Raw genomic sequence first — 18,658 nt, 5'->3', positions numbered from 1 at the left:
TGTCAGGACAGAACAGTTTTGGTGTTTACAAAAAATGCAAATGATCTCAAGTCACAAAAATTTGTTATAAAATTTCATTTTTTGTCTCGCCTCAGTATTTCTGTCTGTCCGGGGTGTGGATGTCCGTGTGTCCGTCTGGAGCTGTATCTGGGAAACTGTAAGACCTCACGAGTAACGTGGGCGCTACTTGGTGGGAGGAAGGGTATCTAAGTTTGCTCCGTAATTGTATGTTTTCGGTGAAAAATAATGCAAATTAACATAGCTAATTTGCATAATTTATGCAAAAATCAGCGCAAATTGATAAAATTTCATTTCTGAACTTTGTTCAGGATGGGACTTAGTAATCACTATTTCCGTCTGTGTGTGGGGGTGGGATGTCCGAATGTTTGTCCGGAGCTGTATCTGGGGAACCGTAAGACCTACTGGGACGCTACTTGGTGGGAGGAAGGGTATCCAAGTTTGCTTCGTAATTGTATGTTTTCGGTGAAAATATGCAAATTAACATAGCTAATTTGCATAATTTATGCGAATATCAGCGCAAATTGATAGCGGTGCATGGTAACGAAACCTTGTGACAGGAATGATACACACCTGCTGATCACCTGATTAGTTTTTGGCGAAAAGTATGCGCATTTAGTTGTTAAGTTGCATAATTTATGCGGGCGCTTCTACAAAATGGTTGGAAATCTGAAGAAATCCGCCTTGTGAAGCTGTTTCTGGGGATCCGTAAGAATGCTAAGCCCTATGATGATGAAAAGTGGTGGAGGTAGCATGACCAGAGGATCTCGACCTGATTCGATTTTCAGCGCAAAATATGGTAATTACCTACCTAATTTGCATAATTTATGCATAATATGCAAAAACCTTTTTCTCGGAGACTAGGGTCGCACATTCTTCAAACTTGGTGGGCGGGTGCATCTTGACCCCAGACAGAACAAGTTTGTATTGGTTAGTGGGTGAAGGTCACTCGAGGTCATCCAGGGGTCATCTAAGGTCAAATTACTAAAACTGTCGTATGGGCATGAAACTTGGTGGGTACAGTTAACATTTAGAGTCAAATTTTCTGACGGTCATTTTGGGGTCATCCGAGGTCACTTAGGGGTCATCCGAGGTCAAATTACTAAAACTGTCGTATGAGCATGAAACTTGATGGATACACTTAACATTATGAGTCAAAGTTTGGAAGGTAATTTCGGGTCATCCAAGGTCACCAAGGGGTCATCTGAGGTCAAATTACTAAAACTGTCGTATGGGCATGAAACTTGGTGGGTACAGTCAACATTTAGAGTCAAATTATCGGACGGTCATTTCGGGGTCATCCAAGGTCACCAAGGGGTCACCTGAGGTCAAATTACTAAAAACTTGTATGGGCATGAAACTTGGTGGGTACACTTAACATTTAGAGTCAAATTTTCAGACGGTTATTTTGGGGTCATCTGAGGTCACCAAGGGGTCATCTGAGGTCAAATTACTAAAAACTGTTGTATGGGCATGAAACTTTGTGGGTACAGTCAACATTTAGAGTCAAATTTTTGGAAGGTCATTTCGGGGTCATCCGAGGTCACCCAGGGGTCATCTGAGGTTAAGTTACTAAAAACTCGCATGGGCATGAAACTTGGTGGGTACAGTCAACATTTCAAGCCAAATTTTTGGAATGTCATTTTGGGGTCATCCAAGGTCACTCAGGGGTCATCTGTGGTCAAATTACTAAAACCTCATGTGGATATGAAACTTATTGATGGATGTATTATGCTCTGCAAATAAGATATAGCTACCAACCAGCAAGATGTATGATTGCGTGTGATCTGGCACATACAATGTATATGATTTCACCTGTTGCACATTCGACTGCAATTACTTTCACATTCAAAAAAGCACAGAGCCACAGCGCCATTGGTGCTCTTGTTATTATTATTATTATTATTATTATTATTATTATTATTATTATTATTATTATTATTATTATTATTATTATTATTATTATTATTATTGTTGTTGTTGTTGTAGCCTTATTGTTATAATTTTTTTTAGTGTTATGGCATGGGCGTCGACTTTGCCTGAAAGTAGGCCTATTGTCGCCGCGTCGCGCTGACCATGGCGGACCATCATCTGCAGTGGTCGGGCGGGGCATTGACGTGAGCGCTGTTTTTGTGTTTTAGACCCTATAATATTAAAATCATTATATTTGACTGAACTGTAGGCCTACAGCTGTATTATTAATTTTTCATGACAATATTTTCAATGGTAATTCTTTGCGGTAGCATAGGCCCTATTTATAGTATTTACGTACACCAAGGATCTATGACCAAAAATGTGTGATAATTCATGGATGAAAATCACGGATTTTTGACACTTCCTTAAAAAAAATCTGATAATCTTGCATTTGATATTTAAATGGATTTTGAAAAAGCAATGGATGTTTTTTGAATAATCATAACCTATATAGCAGCATTTTACTCAAAAATGTACTTTTTCATGTGAAAATGTGGTATTTTTACCCCAAAACATTAAAAAATCAAGAAAAATACGTTGTAGGAAATCACAGATAATTACAAAATTATTTTAGATTTTAGCTTTAAATTCATTATTTTACAATTTGTACATGGATTTGTGAATTATTTTATCGAAAGAATCAGCGGTAAAGACACAAAAACATTTTTATAGCCCCAGATGAAATTCCGCCATCTCGGAGAATTTCATTTTTTTGATTTCGAATTGCGCGGCAAAACACCGTGTAGTATAGAAGTTGCAACGGCCTGACTTATTCTGCAAAATCAAATTTAGGATTACGAGTTCTTAATGGATGTGCTGGGTTTTGCATTGCACCCCAATTATACTTTGAGTGGGACTAGAAATTGGTTTTTAATGACATTTTTAATGAGGGTAGCGTTTCCAGAACGCTGTAGTTCAGGGGAAAAAAATAATGTGTTGGGGTCCTGGGTGGTTCTGCTCAGTTTTGTACTGCATGCATGCCAAATTACAATGTAATCAGGACTAAGAATTGCACAAAATGTATTCCAGGAATTGGGAATTTTTAGCAGTTTACATGTTGAGTCGTGAGTTACATATCAATTATACTTTGTTCAGTACTAAACTATTTATTTGGGGTGTAAAGAACATGATGTATTAGGTCTTTTTGTGCTTTTGGTAAATATGTAGTCATCCAGGCTCATCCAGGAAAAAACACTGATGGAGGGATCCTACTTTGATATAAAATTGGATAGATTGAGCCCAAATTTATTGGTCAAGCTATGAGTTTTAAAATATTGGACAAGATATAGTCGAGTCCAATATTTTATAACTCATAGCGAGACCAATAAATATTGGGCCTAAAGCATCCAATTTTATCATTATTATGTGTTGGATCCAATATTTTCACACACTTGGATCCGTCGAAACATAATAATGTAATTGATTGTTTTGTCACCTTGTGCACACAAATAAATGTCACAATGTTTACGTTTTTTGTTTTGATATTGTTATTCTCTACAGGTCTCAGCATGGGAGGCTATGTTTTCATCATAAACCTAATCCCCCCTACATGTGTGTGTGCTACTTCTTATGGGCAGATTCTCATATCGTATCTATACATGTAAGTACCTGTGTCAGTTGTTGCGTTTGTAAAACGTGTGAAACGGGGATACATTGGCGTTCTATCCCAGTCAAGTTAGCTCAATCGATAAGGCGTTCGACTATGGTGCGAGAGGTTGCGGGTTCGAACCCTGGTGGTGCCTAGTATGCTCTCGTGGAAAAATTGAGTTAGCTTGAAATTCCCCTGGACAAGGAACTCACTGCTAATTTGTCTCGTTGTAACCCGTACGAAACTCGGGGAGCTGATCCTGGTTGCGATGGTTATTTGTGGTATGTCTAGGGTGTGCGCTCTTGAAGCAGCAAAGTCCCTGAATTGTTGTTTAATGGTTTATGGAATGATGTGGGGCCATAGTGGTCAGCGACAACATGTAAAGTGTGCTGAGGCTTGTGGATCAACGTCTAGGCGTTGTGCCTGTGCGTAGCGCACTATAAATCACTGCGCTTTTTTAAAAAAATTTTTAAAATAAAATGGGGATACGCTTGCAAATGGGGATATCCCTAATTTTCTCCACCTATGTCACTGACTATCAAACTTGAGGCAAACCACAGTAGAGTAAAAACCATATCCACGAAAAGGCAAAAAACTCAAACGTGTGTACACGGTTGAATAGTAAAGAAACTGGTGTTTTTCGTATATATCCTTGTTTGCCAATGGTAGGTGTGTGGGTGTTTATGGTGTCGAATAAGGACATGCAAAAGGTTTTTCACTGCAGTTACATTGGATTGTGGATAATATAAAAATGCACCTGACCCAATATTTTCTCACAGTTGAACCATGTGTGTATGTGTATGTCTGTAGTCAGATAGTGGATGTTTAGTCCTTGGCTTTACGGTTCATGCTGAATGTCCATGCTTGATAGCAGGAACGTTTGTGTACATATGCATGTATGTACCTGCACATGGTTATGGTCAAGATTTATCAGAAAATATTGTATTATAGAATTGGCTAAAATCAATGAATACTGTACTTCTCTCACCACTTTTTTATAATTTCACACTTGAAAATCAAACCTTGCTGCCTGTCTTTAACATCTTCATTACGTTCTTCACCTTCCTCAAAGCTCATTAAAGTTTAACGCTAGTCACTTTTTGACAGCTTCAAAGCCATTAATAAGTAATGAGTGTCAACAGCTGACAGCGTGGACTTCTTGTTTGCTCCTGTTGCGTTGTTCTCAACACAAATATCCAGAGCGTCGTAGGGTGGTTTTTGTAAGACTCAGAAAATACACTGACTGCTTGACATGTGCGGACTAGTGAAATAAGATGCAACGAGTAGCCAGTGAAGGAGTTTTAGTATCCCAGAATGCATTGCGTGCAATTCCATTTAAAATCCACACTCCCCCATAAGATATTGGAAATATCTGCCACAGGGGGAGTATGAATTTCAAATGAAATTAGCATATTAGCCAGCTCCATTTGAATTTCATACACCCTCTGAGAAAGATTCAACCTGAATCTTCCACAGAGGGCGGGCGAGTTTCAAATAGGGCTGCCTAATGTGCTCATTTCGTTTGAAATTCATACTCCCCCTGTGGTAGATATTTCCAAAATCTTCCACAGGGTGAGTGTGGATTTTAAATGGAATAACCCATAATTGGTTCTCAACACAAATATCCAAAGCATCATATTAGGTGGTTTTGTGAGACAGTCAAAAAAAGTGTTAATAGCTAGGAGAAGAGACTGTGTGTGGATTTGCTGTTTGTTCATGTTCCAAAATGGCATAGCAGGGTTGTGTAGACGTGTCCACAACACAGAACTCCTTGGCATGACTTGCATGTTGACTAGTGAAACAAGCAGTAGCCAGTGAAGGAGTTAGTAATATTCCAGAATGCATTGCAATTAGTTTAGATTATCACAACCACCAGACTCGGGTTGCTATGGATTCAATGTGTTTGGACCAGTACTCAAAATATTGTACTACAATGCATTTAGGGAAGACTTGTTACATTGAACGTTGGGTTTCTTGAATAAGAGCTTTGTGGTGATTTTAAGGTATTGGATATTCTTCCACAGATAGTATCCCAGAATGCATTGTAATTAGTTTAAATTATCACAACCATCAGACTGGTGCCCAATGTGTAAGGACCATTACTCACAAAATTATATTGCAATGCATTCGGGAACAGTTGTTACATTTCAATTGGGTTTCTTGTATCCCAGAATGCATTGCAGTTTAGTGAAATTGTCACAATCACCAGACTATGGAGTCGATGTGTGCAGATCAGGACTCAAAATATGGGACTGGCAATGCATTTAGGGAAGACTAGTTACATTGCATGTTGGGTTTCTTGAATAAGAGCTTACTCGTATAGTGATTTAAGGGATTGCCAATGCTTCCATAGGATTGACAGTTCTAATTCTTTGCTGGACAGTTGAATTTAAAATCTATAGCTGGTTGGCTTGAATAATTCAACAACTTCCTCTTACATACTGAATAGCATTGGCGTACACAGCCAGGTGTTATAATGAGGAAAAATTTAGGGAAGGAGGGATAAAAATGGCAGAGGAAAAGGAGATGAGGGGGGAGGAAAAGAGATGAGGAAAATGAATGAAAAACAGAAGACAAATAAGATAGGAAAAGGAGAAAAAAGGAAGAAATGTGGGAAAGAGAAGATGATGAAGAGAAAAAAGACAACTTTGAGGAGATTGGGATATTCCATTTAGAATCACACTACCCCTGTGGAAGATTTTGGAAATATCAGCCACAGGGGGAGTATGAATTTCAAATGGAATGAACACAAACTAGCTCCATTTGAAACTCACTCTCCCTCAGTAGAAGATTCTGGTTGAATCTTTCTCAGAGGGTGTATGAAATTCAAATGGATCTGCCTAATTCCATTTGAATTCATACTCCCCCTGTGGAAGATATTTCCAAAATCTTCCGCAGGGGTAGTGTGGATTTTAAATGGAATAGCATATTTACATGATGTACCCACCAGGAGCAATGAGGGCTGGCTATGCCACTGCTGGATAGAGATTTGTATCTTTTCACATCACTAAAATTGACCACTTACATGAACTTTTGATACATGTATGATGACGCTTGTATCTTTGATCAACTGATGTCTGATGTTACTTAATATCTTGATGGTCACATGACATGGTCTTGTTCATAAAGGGCTATTCCAGTTGAAATCTATTCACCCCCTATGGAAGTAGTGACCTTACACAGGGAGTGTGAATTTCAAATGGGGTTAATCACCTGATTGGGTGACTCTGTTAGAAATTACTCCATGTGCGGGAGATTATTAAGGTTGTGTCTTCAATAGGGAGTGTATGGATTTCAACTGGAATAGCCCATTTTAGAGCAGACGACACTGATCACACTCCCTGTGTGGTAGATTAAGGTCATGTTTCCCATTGCCCATAGGGGGTGTATGGATTTCAACTGGAATAGCCCAAAGTTCAGTAACATTACTTGAGTTTTTGCTCACATAAGTTACTCAAAATGTCTTTTATCATAACTTGCAACTGATAAATCAATATTACATCTAATTTTGAACCTTTTTTGTATTTTTCTTGTCTGTTCACAGCATTTTCCGTATTCTATATATTGGGTACCATATTAGCTATGCAGGTTCCATTTGTTGGGTTCCAACCCGTCAGAACTAGTGAACACATGGCCGCAGCAGGTAAGTGGTTATCAACAAGAGTCTTAACCCCATGAGAACTACCTGCCGATTGGTCAAAATAAGTTTTAAATATCAATTGGACCAATCAGCAACATTGTTAAAATAATTTCACCACACAAGAAAATTGGTGTGAATTATTTGCAAAGCTCCATTCTGATTGGTGATTAAAATGAAGATATCATGTTATTGACCAATCAGAGGCAATGTTAGATCGGCAGGTAGTGCTCAGGGGGTTAAGAGTGTGCGATATCGTCGTGAGAAAGTATCAATTAATTCTCACTGCTTCATCGATGACCTTGCGATAAACTATAAACTCAACAACTCCCAAATAAAAGCTGAATACCGTTGCCAATTTGGAAATAATATTCCAATATTTGTAGTCAAATTTTACCTTTCTAAATATAATGAAGCACTTGCGATGTACCTAATTCCTGAACATGGACAGCGTCAAGTTTCCTGGTGTCGCATCGCAAATTGCACCACACTTTTGAATACTTGATGTCTTAAAATTTATAGAGTTATGATCAATATATAGCGGTAGATTTTGCTGTGATATCGCGACATTGAAACCCTGGCGATGGGTTATCAAAACCGTGTTTTACACTTGTCAAAACCTGTGTTTACACTTGTGTACGCTCGGTGCACAGCACAGACCACGGAAGTAATAAAAAATTAACTTTAGTAGGCAAAATGGTTGTTCCCAAGCTTTCTAAGGTGCCAGATATAGCTTCATTTAAAAGTTTTTGTAGCTGAAACTGCAATATTTTAGTCCCCTCACTAGACTGCAGAAGTTGCTCCAAGCCTACATGTATATGTTTAAAAGCTCTTTCCTCAAAAGCACAAGCAGACTTGATAGAAAAGGGCTTTTGGATGAACTTATTATAATTTAGTAATCAGGGATGTAAATTTCCAGGATTAATCCTGAATTTCAGATTTTTTTTGGTTCAAATTTCCTCACTTTTATTTATTTTCAGCCCGTTTTGGGGCTTTTTAGCCTAAATTTACACACTTTTTCCAGATTTTCAGGGTTTTTTTCTTCAGGCTTACTTACATCCCTGCAGTAATATAGTATATTGTAGTACAACCAAATCCAAAAATATCACAAAGCACGTCACAATGTTGAGATACAGTAAATATCCAGTGGGACAATCAATTTGAAAATAGACTAAAAATACCAAGCATTGAATACGGTGAAAAGAGAGAGCATAGAAAGGAAAATGGGGGAAAGTATTATGTAAATTTCAGGTAGCTTTTAAATATTTACCCAATCGAGTCTAGACGTTTCTTTTTTTAAACCACAAATGCATAAAGTAATAGTTAATATCAATTTGATAAAATAATGTAATGTTTTGTTATGCCCTACATTTATAAAATAATCCGGTCAATTTTTGACAAAACAGTTGAGTTTTGCGGTTTTAAAGTGGCGGAAATACAGTAGCAGTATATTTGATTTGAATCGAAAAAGGAAATCATGTATTTATCTTTCGATGTAGGTGAACTTGTAAGTATAGGCCTACTTTTACTTCAGAGGTGTCTGTCAGAAAGAGTGCTTGTTGTTATACCCAGGGGGGAAATGAAAGATAAAAAGGAATAAAAAAACACACTGATATGAATCTCACTAGTGCTAAAGATAATATGTATACTATATTATGCCCACATAATAAATATCCCAAAATGTTGATATAAATGATCGAAAACACTATTTATTTCAACAAAAATGTTCACAGTCATTCTATATTTACAAAAACTAATGGTGGTCCATTGGACTACTTGATTTTGATACAGAGAAATTTAGTAGTCTAGTCTGTGAGACTACTTTTTGCACGCTGTTGAATAGTATTATCACTGTAAGGCAAAAAAATTGTTAAATGTTGCCCTCAGGACCCTAAATCCTGAAAAATCAGAGTCACATTTTTTGTGTGACAATTTTTACAGATATAGAAAGCAAAATTATACGTCTACGCTTCTCAAATTGGGTACACTCACCAGTGTGCTTTCACCAGGTCAGCCGGCGTCTTCAGCGAATGTTATTGCTCTGAAGATTTCTTTTGCTAGTGATTTTGTTGAGACACCTCCGATGACGTCACAGATGTAAATGACGTCAAACAAGATGTTGTAGGCCCCTTGGTTCCGGGGGTTGTCCCAAACAGGGTCAATGTCTAACCCTTTGTCACGGTTCAGTCTGGGTCTTTTAGTTCTGATACGGATTGCTTCCAAGACCCTATGAGGGAAGTTCTTCTTAGACTCCCTCTCTAACACTTTTACATTTTCCCAGTCAATCTGGTGCCCTTTGCTCCTGTCAAGTTGCCGCTTTGGATTTATGTTCAGTAGAGGTCAAAGTTTTCTGTTTTACCGGTAAAGAATACGGAATTCAGTGTTTTGGAGAAGACTTTGACAGACTAATTAATGCCATTTTAAGCTTTGCTTTGCCTTAAACACTCCAAATACATACTAACAATAATGGTCTGTCAATGTTGAGGGTGCAATTTTGTAATTTGGAAACTGGTATTGCAATTCACAAAACGGAGAACTTTGGTCTCTAATGTTAAGTTTTTCAAGCTTGCGTCCAGATTCACCAATGTATAGGGAATCACAGTCTTTGCAAGGGATGCTGTACACAACACCGGATTGCTTACTGTGAAATAGTAGGTGTCAAATGATTGAGTTACAAAACAAAACAACAACAAAAATAATCTGGCCGGCTGACCCACCCGATTTTAGGCTTGGGAGGGCAACACAACAATTTTTCATTTTTAAATGCCTAAGCTTACCTAGCTACAGTGAGTGGTACCGGTACCGTAGCTGAATATTCAATGCTTTGTCTAAGCACACACAAGTTCAAATTAGAATTTGAAAACATTACAAAACACAAGACTGATGACAGCCTATTAATGTACTAGGGAGAGGGTAAAAATGTTAATTACACTTTTCCTATACTCTTAAAAAACGTCAATGTTATTCATTTTGACCCACTTGACAGGAGCTCCCCCGCTGCAGCATTGCCCTCCCACCCAGTGGCGTAGCCAGGATTTTGGAACCGAGGGGGCACAACTTGTATTTTTGCAGACGAAAGTTGTGATTTGTTGACCCAATTTTTTTTTGCATGGTTTGAAAAAGGAAGAGCAAAAAAAAGGGATATTAAGCGGTACCATCTTAAAAACACACACATTTTATGTATAATTAACAAAATGGCCCCTGCCCCCCCCCACTGGCTACGCCACTGCTCCCAGCCATTAGAGTTCAGGGTTTTTGAGCAAACCTGGTGGCATCTCTGATCATAAGACCATGACTGCTTCTTGTAATAGACAGACAGCATAAGTTGCTCCAAGCCTGTGTGTTTAGTGGCGAAAACTCTCTAGTCCGAAGGTTCACTAGTCCGAAGGCTCCTTAGTCTGAAGGCTCACTAGTTCGCACACGTAATTGACCATTCGCCAGTACAAATTCTGAAAAAGGTTTGTTAGTCCAAATATCAGGTTTTCTAGTCTGAATAATGAATAAGGTTCTCTAGTCCGAATATAGAATAAGGTTCGCTATCCCTAACCCTAAACCCTAACCTTAACCCTGATTCTATATATTGAGACTAGAGAACCTTCGGATAAGGGAACTTAATTTGGTGGACTAGTGACCAAAGAAACAGGGATGTAAGTTTTCAGGATTTTTACAGAATTCAGGTTTTTTTGTAGTCCAGATTTACACAATTTCTTTTATTTTCAGCCTGTTTTGGGGCTTTTTAGCCCAAATTTACACGCTTTTTTCAGGGGTTTTTTTTCAGGTTTTTTCTTCAGGCTTACTTACATCCCTGCCTTTGGACTAGCGACCCTTCGGACTAGAGAGAAGTCACGGTTTTTGCCTCAAAGCAGACTTGATAGAAAAAGGCTTTTGGGTGAACTAATAATAAGAATTTAGATAATAGATTTCAAAATATCTCAAAACACGTCACAATGAATTGATATAGCAAATACCCAGGGAGAAAATCAGTTTGAAAATAGACTAAAAACACCAAGCATTAATATGGTGAAAAGAGGAAGCATAGAAATGGGAGAAAAGTAAATGTAAATTTCATATAGCTTACAATATTTACTTGATCACCCAAGAGTCTAGTAGTTTCTGTCATGCCATTCTCTGTTTAGACCGCTAATGCATAAGTAAAAATGTTAACATTTAGAGTGATAGTTTAGATTAATTTGATTAAAACTATTGTGTTGTTATGACCTAGATTTTTGAAATTATCTGGCCAGTTTGTGACAAAAACAGACAAGTTTTGCGGTTTTAAAGATGACAGAAATACAGTGGCACATATTTGATTTTAAGCTAAAGAAAGGAAATTGGTGTTTATCTTTCAGTGTAGATGAACTTTTAAATAGAAGACCTACTTTTACTTCAGATGTAGTAGAAAAATTGCAATGAGGGAGAAAGAAGGAATAAAAAACACTGATATGAATGTCTCCATGGGAGTAGAAGTACAGCTGTTGGAGCCTGAGCACTACCGTCCGATCTGATTGGTCAATTATGTGATATCTTCACTTTAATCACCAATCAGAATGGAGCTTTGCAAATGATTCACCCCAATTTTTTTTTTGCGTGGTGAAATTGTTCTCACAATGTTGCTGATTGGGCCACTTGATAATGAAAACTTCTTTTTTGGCCAATCGGCAGGTGGGTTAAAAAGACATCTTGCAAACAAATCATCTCAGAGTTTGATTGACATGTGACGTCAGACTCAAGATATTTTTAATTCAGTCTTTGATTATATGTTGTAGACAAAGCAGGGGATAAATAAAGATTGGGAAGGGTCAGTCAAGGAGAAATGAAATAAAACTAGGGACGCTGCCATTACCCTGCCATCGCGTAGGCCTAGAACACTACCATGATTTCTACCGGCTGCATCGCGCCCGTGCTCTGCGTTCAAGTAATAAAATTGCCCGTAAAAATCACGGCTTGCTCCAACCAAGGTTAGACTTTTTCAAGCCTGCTACAGTGTATTTTTTTCGAATGTTGAACAGCTGTTTTTAATACTTTTAATAATATTTTTAGCGCATCCATAAACTTAATTTATTAAATACATCAAATACACCAACAATCCCACTATCCAGACCAAGATTTATACAAGAAAAATACTGTTTCAATCACAAAAATTAACCTGAATTTCACGCCTACACGTAAGACTTGGCAATAGTCTTTTCAGATATGGTTGTCAAGCTCGAGGTGATTGACCCCGATGATTGACAGTCGGGAGCGTGTACTGTTACTGGCGTAGTCATGGCTGGGGGACTCGACGTCGCCAGCACCCCTTTTCCCAAGATGGCGGCCTCCATGGGTGTACCGGGGGTGCTGGCGTGGCACCAAACAACAGCGGGAATCGCTGGTAGATCGAGCTGGGATGGAAAAAACATGGGGATCAGCGAAATTTACTGTCAGGGCGCTAGACAAAGTATAATAATAATATAATAATAATAATACTTTATAAAGGAAATATTAATGTGCAAAGATAATTTAGAATTAAAACAACAGAATTGGCTAAAAGCAACAGAATTGGCTAAAAGCAACTGAGGTAAAGTGCCTTTTCTAGGCGCACAGCATGGTGGTATCACTGAGGTTTGAACCAGTAACCTTACTCCTATCAGTTGAAGCCCATATCGGTCTATCGTCCTCCATTAAATGAAGTCTCTCATGTTTTTCTTCCACAGGCACATTTGTATTATTACAGGCCTTTGCGTTCCTCAAGTATGTACAAAATTACCTGACCAAGCAAGAGTTTAGGTCACTTTTCTTCTTTGGTGTCACAGGCACGGCTGGCATCACTTTCTTAGGTGTAGTTTTTCTTACATATATGGGTAAGTATGGAAGAAGTTTTCATTATTTCAAATTTGTGTATTGGGATGAAGAGAGGGAAAGGGGAAAGACAGATAGACTGAGATGGATGAACAAACAATATCAACATATAGACTGAGAGCCCAGAAGATTTATTCAGCTCAGAAGGGACAAAAGGTTTGATGGTCTGGTTATGTTAGTATAGGCCCAAGATTCAGTAGTCCATATTGCTGCCGGGTCACAGCCTGTACGGGCAGCTTGGGGCCACAAAATAGGGTCAAAAATGCAAAAGTCAATTTCATAATGGTTATATGAAGCATGAGCCAAGTGATGACATAAAAGTTGAATTCACAATTTGTTTTGAAGTCGCCTACCATGTAAACACCCCGTCAAGAAATATTTTATGCTAATTCGTAGTCGCAATCTGAATTAGATGCTGCACTTGAAGTCGACTTCTCTCTGTGTAAACGGGGTCATAGATTCTTGTTGTGAAATCATTGAAATTTGGTTAATATATGAAGAGCTTTGTTTCAAAACCCCTTACATCCACTTTTGGCCAAATTGAGTTATTGGCATAATATTATAGTGTGGGTAAAAATACACATTTTGGTGGTTGTTTGACCTTCATACTACCTTCCCTTCGGAGTTATCACATATTTCCCGTTTGGTAAATCTTAGGGAATTTCCGGAAATCTGAACTTAAAATGAATATAGAATTGTTTTGTTTTAAATTTTTTGATGTATAATGGTAGCCTGGAATGTTCTTTACCTATTAAAACCAAAAGGAACTGTTTTTGGGTCACTATGTTTGAAAAAATCATTTTAATTAACAAAAGGTGTAGCTTCGAAATACCCAAAAATGCCATTTTCCGAATTTAATTAAAATTCATAATTAAAAAAGTAAATGAGATATTTCAATTTTTCTTTTTGATTTTCAAAGCATTAGTCAAGTTACATAATGTAGTGCAAACAAATGGGCTCAAATTTGATTGCAAAGGTGGTTTCTAGAAAAGGGGTAAATTTATTTTGTTGCAAAACCCCTTACATCCACAAAAGGTGCGATATAAAATAAATAATAAAATAAATAGGAAGCCTTGAAAATTGTCCCAAACCTATTCTTTTAGTTTCTATTCATCAACACTTTATCCAATCCCAAATTGAATCAAATCGAACAAGTAATACTTGCACAATTAAAAAAGCTGTTTTTCTCAAAAAGTCAAAAGTGGATGTAAGGGGTTTTGCAACAAAGCTCTTCATATGTGAGCTAATGATTATTTGTTATTGTTAATGTTTCATTATATTCCCCTTTCATTTCAGGCTATGTAGCACCATGGAGTGGGCGTTTTTACTCTTTGTATGATACTGGGTAAGACTTTAGATCCTTTAACATTGCCTCTGATTGGTCAGTTACATGATATCTTCATTTTAATCACCAATCAGAATGGTGCTTTGCAAATAATTCACCCCCAATTTTTTGTGTGGTGAAATTATTCTATTAATGATGCTGATTGGTCCAATTGATAATGAAAACCTCTTATTGACCAATAGGAAGGTAGTTCTCATGGGGTTCAGAGATTTTGAGTTGAAAACATTTTCTGCATTTGTTGTTCTGTGGAGACCTTACATATTCCTTTAAAAAGTTCAGATTGAGGACAGATCATTTTGGCATGTTACATGAGCATATATCTAAAAACCAACCAAGATGATCATCACCACAAAATCTGTGAATGCACCTTTAAACTCAACTCTATACAGATGGTGTACATATGGTATTCAGCATCGAAGTGGTTACGTAATTCTCTTGGTTACCGGATCACGCTATTTTGGTATGCCTTTGAGTGCCATATACTTTGTGTGGTGATTGTTTTGATCGTGGTTCATTTCTCAAGCGTGTGATCCAGTTGACGTAGTAACATTACGTAACTAAGCTGGCAAATACATATGTGATGTAATCTAGCAGAATCAGTCGGAAGATATTGATTTTGAGATATAGCCAAACAAATGAAATATTTCCTTTTGTGACAGGTAAACAGGAACGGCTTTTATTCTTAAAAATTGGCTGAGTGCCTTTAAAAAGCAATCAGGTTTTGCAAAGCCTTTGTAGTCATCAGTACAACATTACCAGATGTCAATTCAGTGCAAAATGTAATTAAAATTTGTTTCCAAATTGCACAATTTGCATTTTGTTAACATCAATTATACTTGTTTGTTTCTAGCGTAATAACATTTATCTAATGTGTATTTAAGAAAAATACAGCACTAATTTTTTTGGGAAAAAAAAAATATTATCCTCTTTTGCCAAATGAAACATAGCTAATTCCTAATCCTTTACTTAGCTCTAAACTGGCAATATTAAAAGCCCAATTTTAATATTTGGCCAATTTATGGAAATAAGGGCCAAAAACATGTGTTTTTAGGGTGTTTTTTTGTATGCTGTGGCAATCAAGTCCAAAGACTTGGACAAAGACTAATTTCATGTTATGTAGTCTAATTTTTGGAAAACCCATCATTTTTAATCAATTATCGAAATTAACATAAAATATTAAATTTATGCACAAACTCATAGCCTAGACTATAAACTCTGAATGCTTAGACTTGTTCCAAGTCTTTGAATTTTGTGACTGAAATTGTCAGAAATCATGCAAAATTCATTTAAATAATAATAAATAAGCATTTATCTAGAAAATTAAATCTAATCCAAGGGGCAAAAAACTAGATACACATATATACAAACAAGAATACAAGTATACATGAAGACAGAGTTAACAAAAAGTAGCTGAATAAAACAAATCAACTATCCAAATTGCATGTTTTTGGCCAATTTCCCCTGAAATTGCAAAACTATTCAAATTTTACTTTTATTGCCAGTTAGAACTAACTAAACGATTAAGATTTAGCTATATTTTATTTGGCACAACAGGATAATATTTTTTAATCCAAAAAAATTAGTGCTGTATTTTTCTGGAATAGGGAGTAACAGTTGCAAACGAATGTATATAATTGTGAACAGTCGGTAAATTTACAAAAAATGCTACATTAAGCTGGATGGCATTGTTTAATCAATGGGCTATTCCATTTAAATTCAACACTACCCCTGTGGAAGATTTAGCTAAAGCCTGCCACAGAGGGAGTATGATTTTCAAATAGAATAGACAATTAGGTAGCTTCCATTTGAAATACTCACTCCAGTTGTGGAAGAAATAGGTAAAGCCATAATACAGGAGGAGTATGGGTTTCAAAATGATTAACCCTGACCAATTAAATTTGAAAAATACACTGCCCCTGTGGAAGATATTTCCAAAATCTTTCACAGGGGTAGTAGGGATTTCAACTGGAATAGCACAATACAGTGTATATAAGTATAACAAGAAGTGTTGTGCAAAAATCAAATTTGCTTCTAACTCCCAAAAGCGGCATCGCTTTTCAAAAAAGGGTTGCTGTCAATCTAATCAAATCAGTGCCTCTGAAATGAGGTACTAAAAAAAAAAAAACAGGAGGCGAAATTGGTTTCCCTAAGTAAACAAGTATTTAATCTAGCTTGTATGAGACAGATTTGCATGTTTGGGACATCTCAGAGAAACCGACATCGTTGCATTTGAGCAGATTTTACATCTGGCAGCATCTGAGACATTTGGACCAATAGTCGTGCTCCTGGATCATAAGACATCGTCTATTCATTGTCTTATGCTATGGAATGGAGTAAGACAGTAAAAACGCTGCCGTCCGTCCTTCAGTCCGTGTGAAATATTATAGGCCTATCCACATTCTCAATCTTGTGTTTGTAGTCGCTATTAAACAGGAGGTATCATTGTTATTACAAAATAATGAGAAAGAATATAATGGGATAAACAATCTAGAACGCATCTTGATGATTTTGTCAATAATAAACAAATAAATCAATATACTACTATATATCTTTGATTTTCTTCCTCCACAGATATGCCAAAATTCACATCCCCATCATTGCGTCTGTCTCTGAGCATCAGCCGACTACCTGGGTGTCTTTCTTCTTTGATCTGCATATACTCTCCTGTACCTTCCCAGCAGGCCTGTGGTTTGTCATCAAAGACATCAATGATGAGAGAGTCTTTAGTAAGTCAATCAATCAATCAGTTGATCAATCAATCAATCAATCACTCGGTCCTGTACCTTCCCAGCAGGCCTGTGGTTTGTCATCAAAGACATCAATGATGAAAGAGTCTTTAGTAAGTCAATCAATCAATCAGTTGATCAATCAATCAATCAATCACTCGGTCCTGTACCTTCCCAGCAGGCCTGTGGTTTGTCATCAAAGACATCAATGATGAAAGAGTCTTTAGTAAGTCAATCAATCAATCAGTTGATCAATCGATCAATCAATCAGTTGATCAATCAATCAATCACTCGGTCCTGTACCTTCCCAGCAGGCCTGTGGTTTGTCATCAAAGACATCAATGATGAGAGAGTCTTTAGTAAGTCAATCAATCAATCAGTTGATCAATCAGTTGATCAATCAATCAATCAATCACTTGGTTTGTTGGTCAATGTAGTTTGTAATCAAAAACATCAATGATGAGAGAGTCTTTAGTAAGTCAATCAATCAATCAGTTGATCAATCAATCAATCAGTTGATCAATCAATCGATCAATCAATCAATCAATCAATCAATCAATCACTTGGTTTGTTGGTCAATGTAGTTTGTAATCAAAAACATCAATGATGAGAGAGTCTTTAGTAAGTCAATCAATCAATCAATCAATCAATCACTTGGTTTGTTGGTCAATGATGAGTGTCTATTATAGTCCTTTTGGCTTTCCTAAGACAGTAACTTTCGCATGTGAATAGACACACAATCAAAGGCGGTGTCTGCAGGGCGCAATCACTTCGTTCCGCATCGCGTGCTACAGATGCACCGCCTTGTATCACAAGATACAAGGTAATTTATTTCCCATAATTCACAACAAGTCACATAATAATCAAATATAAATATAATAAGTATACATTTTTTAAACAAATACACAAGGGCAATATCAAACAACAACAAATTATGGAGGGGATGACCGTAAGGCCAGAAGGAGTCACCCCTTTAACAACGAAATGTTACCATCAAAGATATAAAAACAAACAAACAAAACAAACGAGAAACACAATGCTCAAGAATTAATCATATTTTGAGATCACACACAGACGGTTCTGTCTTTAGAAATCCAAATGGACCATAGTAATTAAGTTTTTTTTTTATATCAAGCATAACTAGGCATTAACAGCTGAAATCTAGGAGATAACGCTGACGAATCTTCGGCCAGGCACAAGTGTCCTGGTGGACGAAGGGGGTCGCCGTAGATAGCTGGTCAGGGCAATTTTTACAGGACAGTCAAGTGAAGCCAACAATCGGGCTTGTTACCCTGATCGGAACCATATCAATTTCATTGGTTGATGAAACAAATAATCACTGATTTGATCAATCAATCAATCAATTGGTTACTTGATTGGGAATTTTTTTGTTTTACTTTTCACTACAATTGTTTTGAAAGAACAAAGTTGAGTTCAATTTTCTTGAAATTTTTCTATGCTACTTAAAATTCCAATGTGTATAACTTGATATGCATTTCCTCCTCCCATTTCAATCAGTAATAGTATATGCT

General features: G+C 37.0%; 1 protein-coding gene across 1 annotated transcript in view; it reads left to right on the top strand.

The window, feature by feature from the left end:
* Positions 1-18,658, top strand: part of LOC140142761 (dolichyl-diphosphooligosaccharide--protein glycosyltransferase subunit STT3B-like) — a 170,409-nt gene that overhangs the window by 136,485 nt on the left and 15,266 nt on the right. The window contains 6 exon segments of the mRNA XM_072164750.1: positions 3,493-3,533; positions 3,535-3,592; positions 7,125-7,223; positions 12,911-13,057; positions 14,352-14,400; positions 16,972-17,126. Of these exon segments, the coding sequence (XP_072020851.1) occupies positions 3,493-3,533; positions 3,535-3,592; positions 7,125-7,223; positions 12,911-13,057; positions 14,352-14,400; positions 16,972-17,126 (549 nt within the window).

The sequence above is a fragment of the Amphiura filiformis genome, chromosome 20 (genome assembly GCF_039555335.1).
Source record: "Amphiura filiformis chromosome 20, Afil_fr2py, whole genome shotgun sequence".
NCBI classification, from domain to species: domain Eukaryota; kingdom Metazoa; phylum Echinodermata; class Ophiuroidea; order Amphilepidida; family Amphiuridae; genus Amphiura; species Amphiura filiformis.
This window is presented reverse-complemented; position numbering and strand designations above follow the sequence as displayed.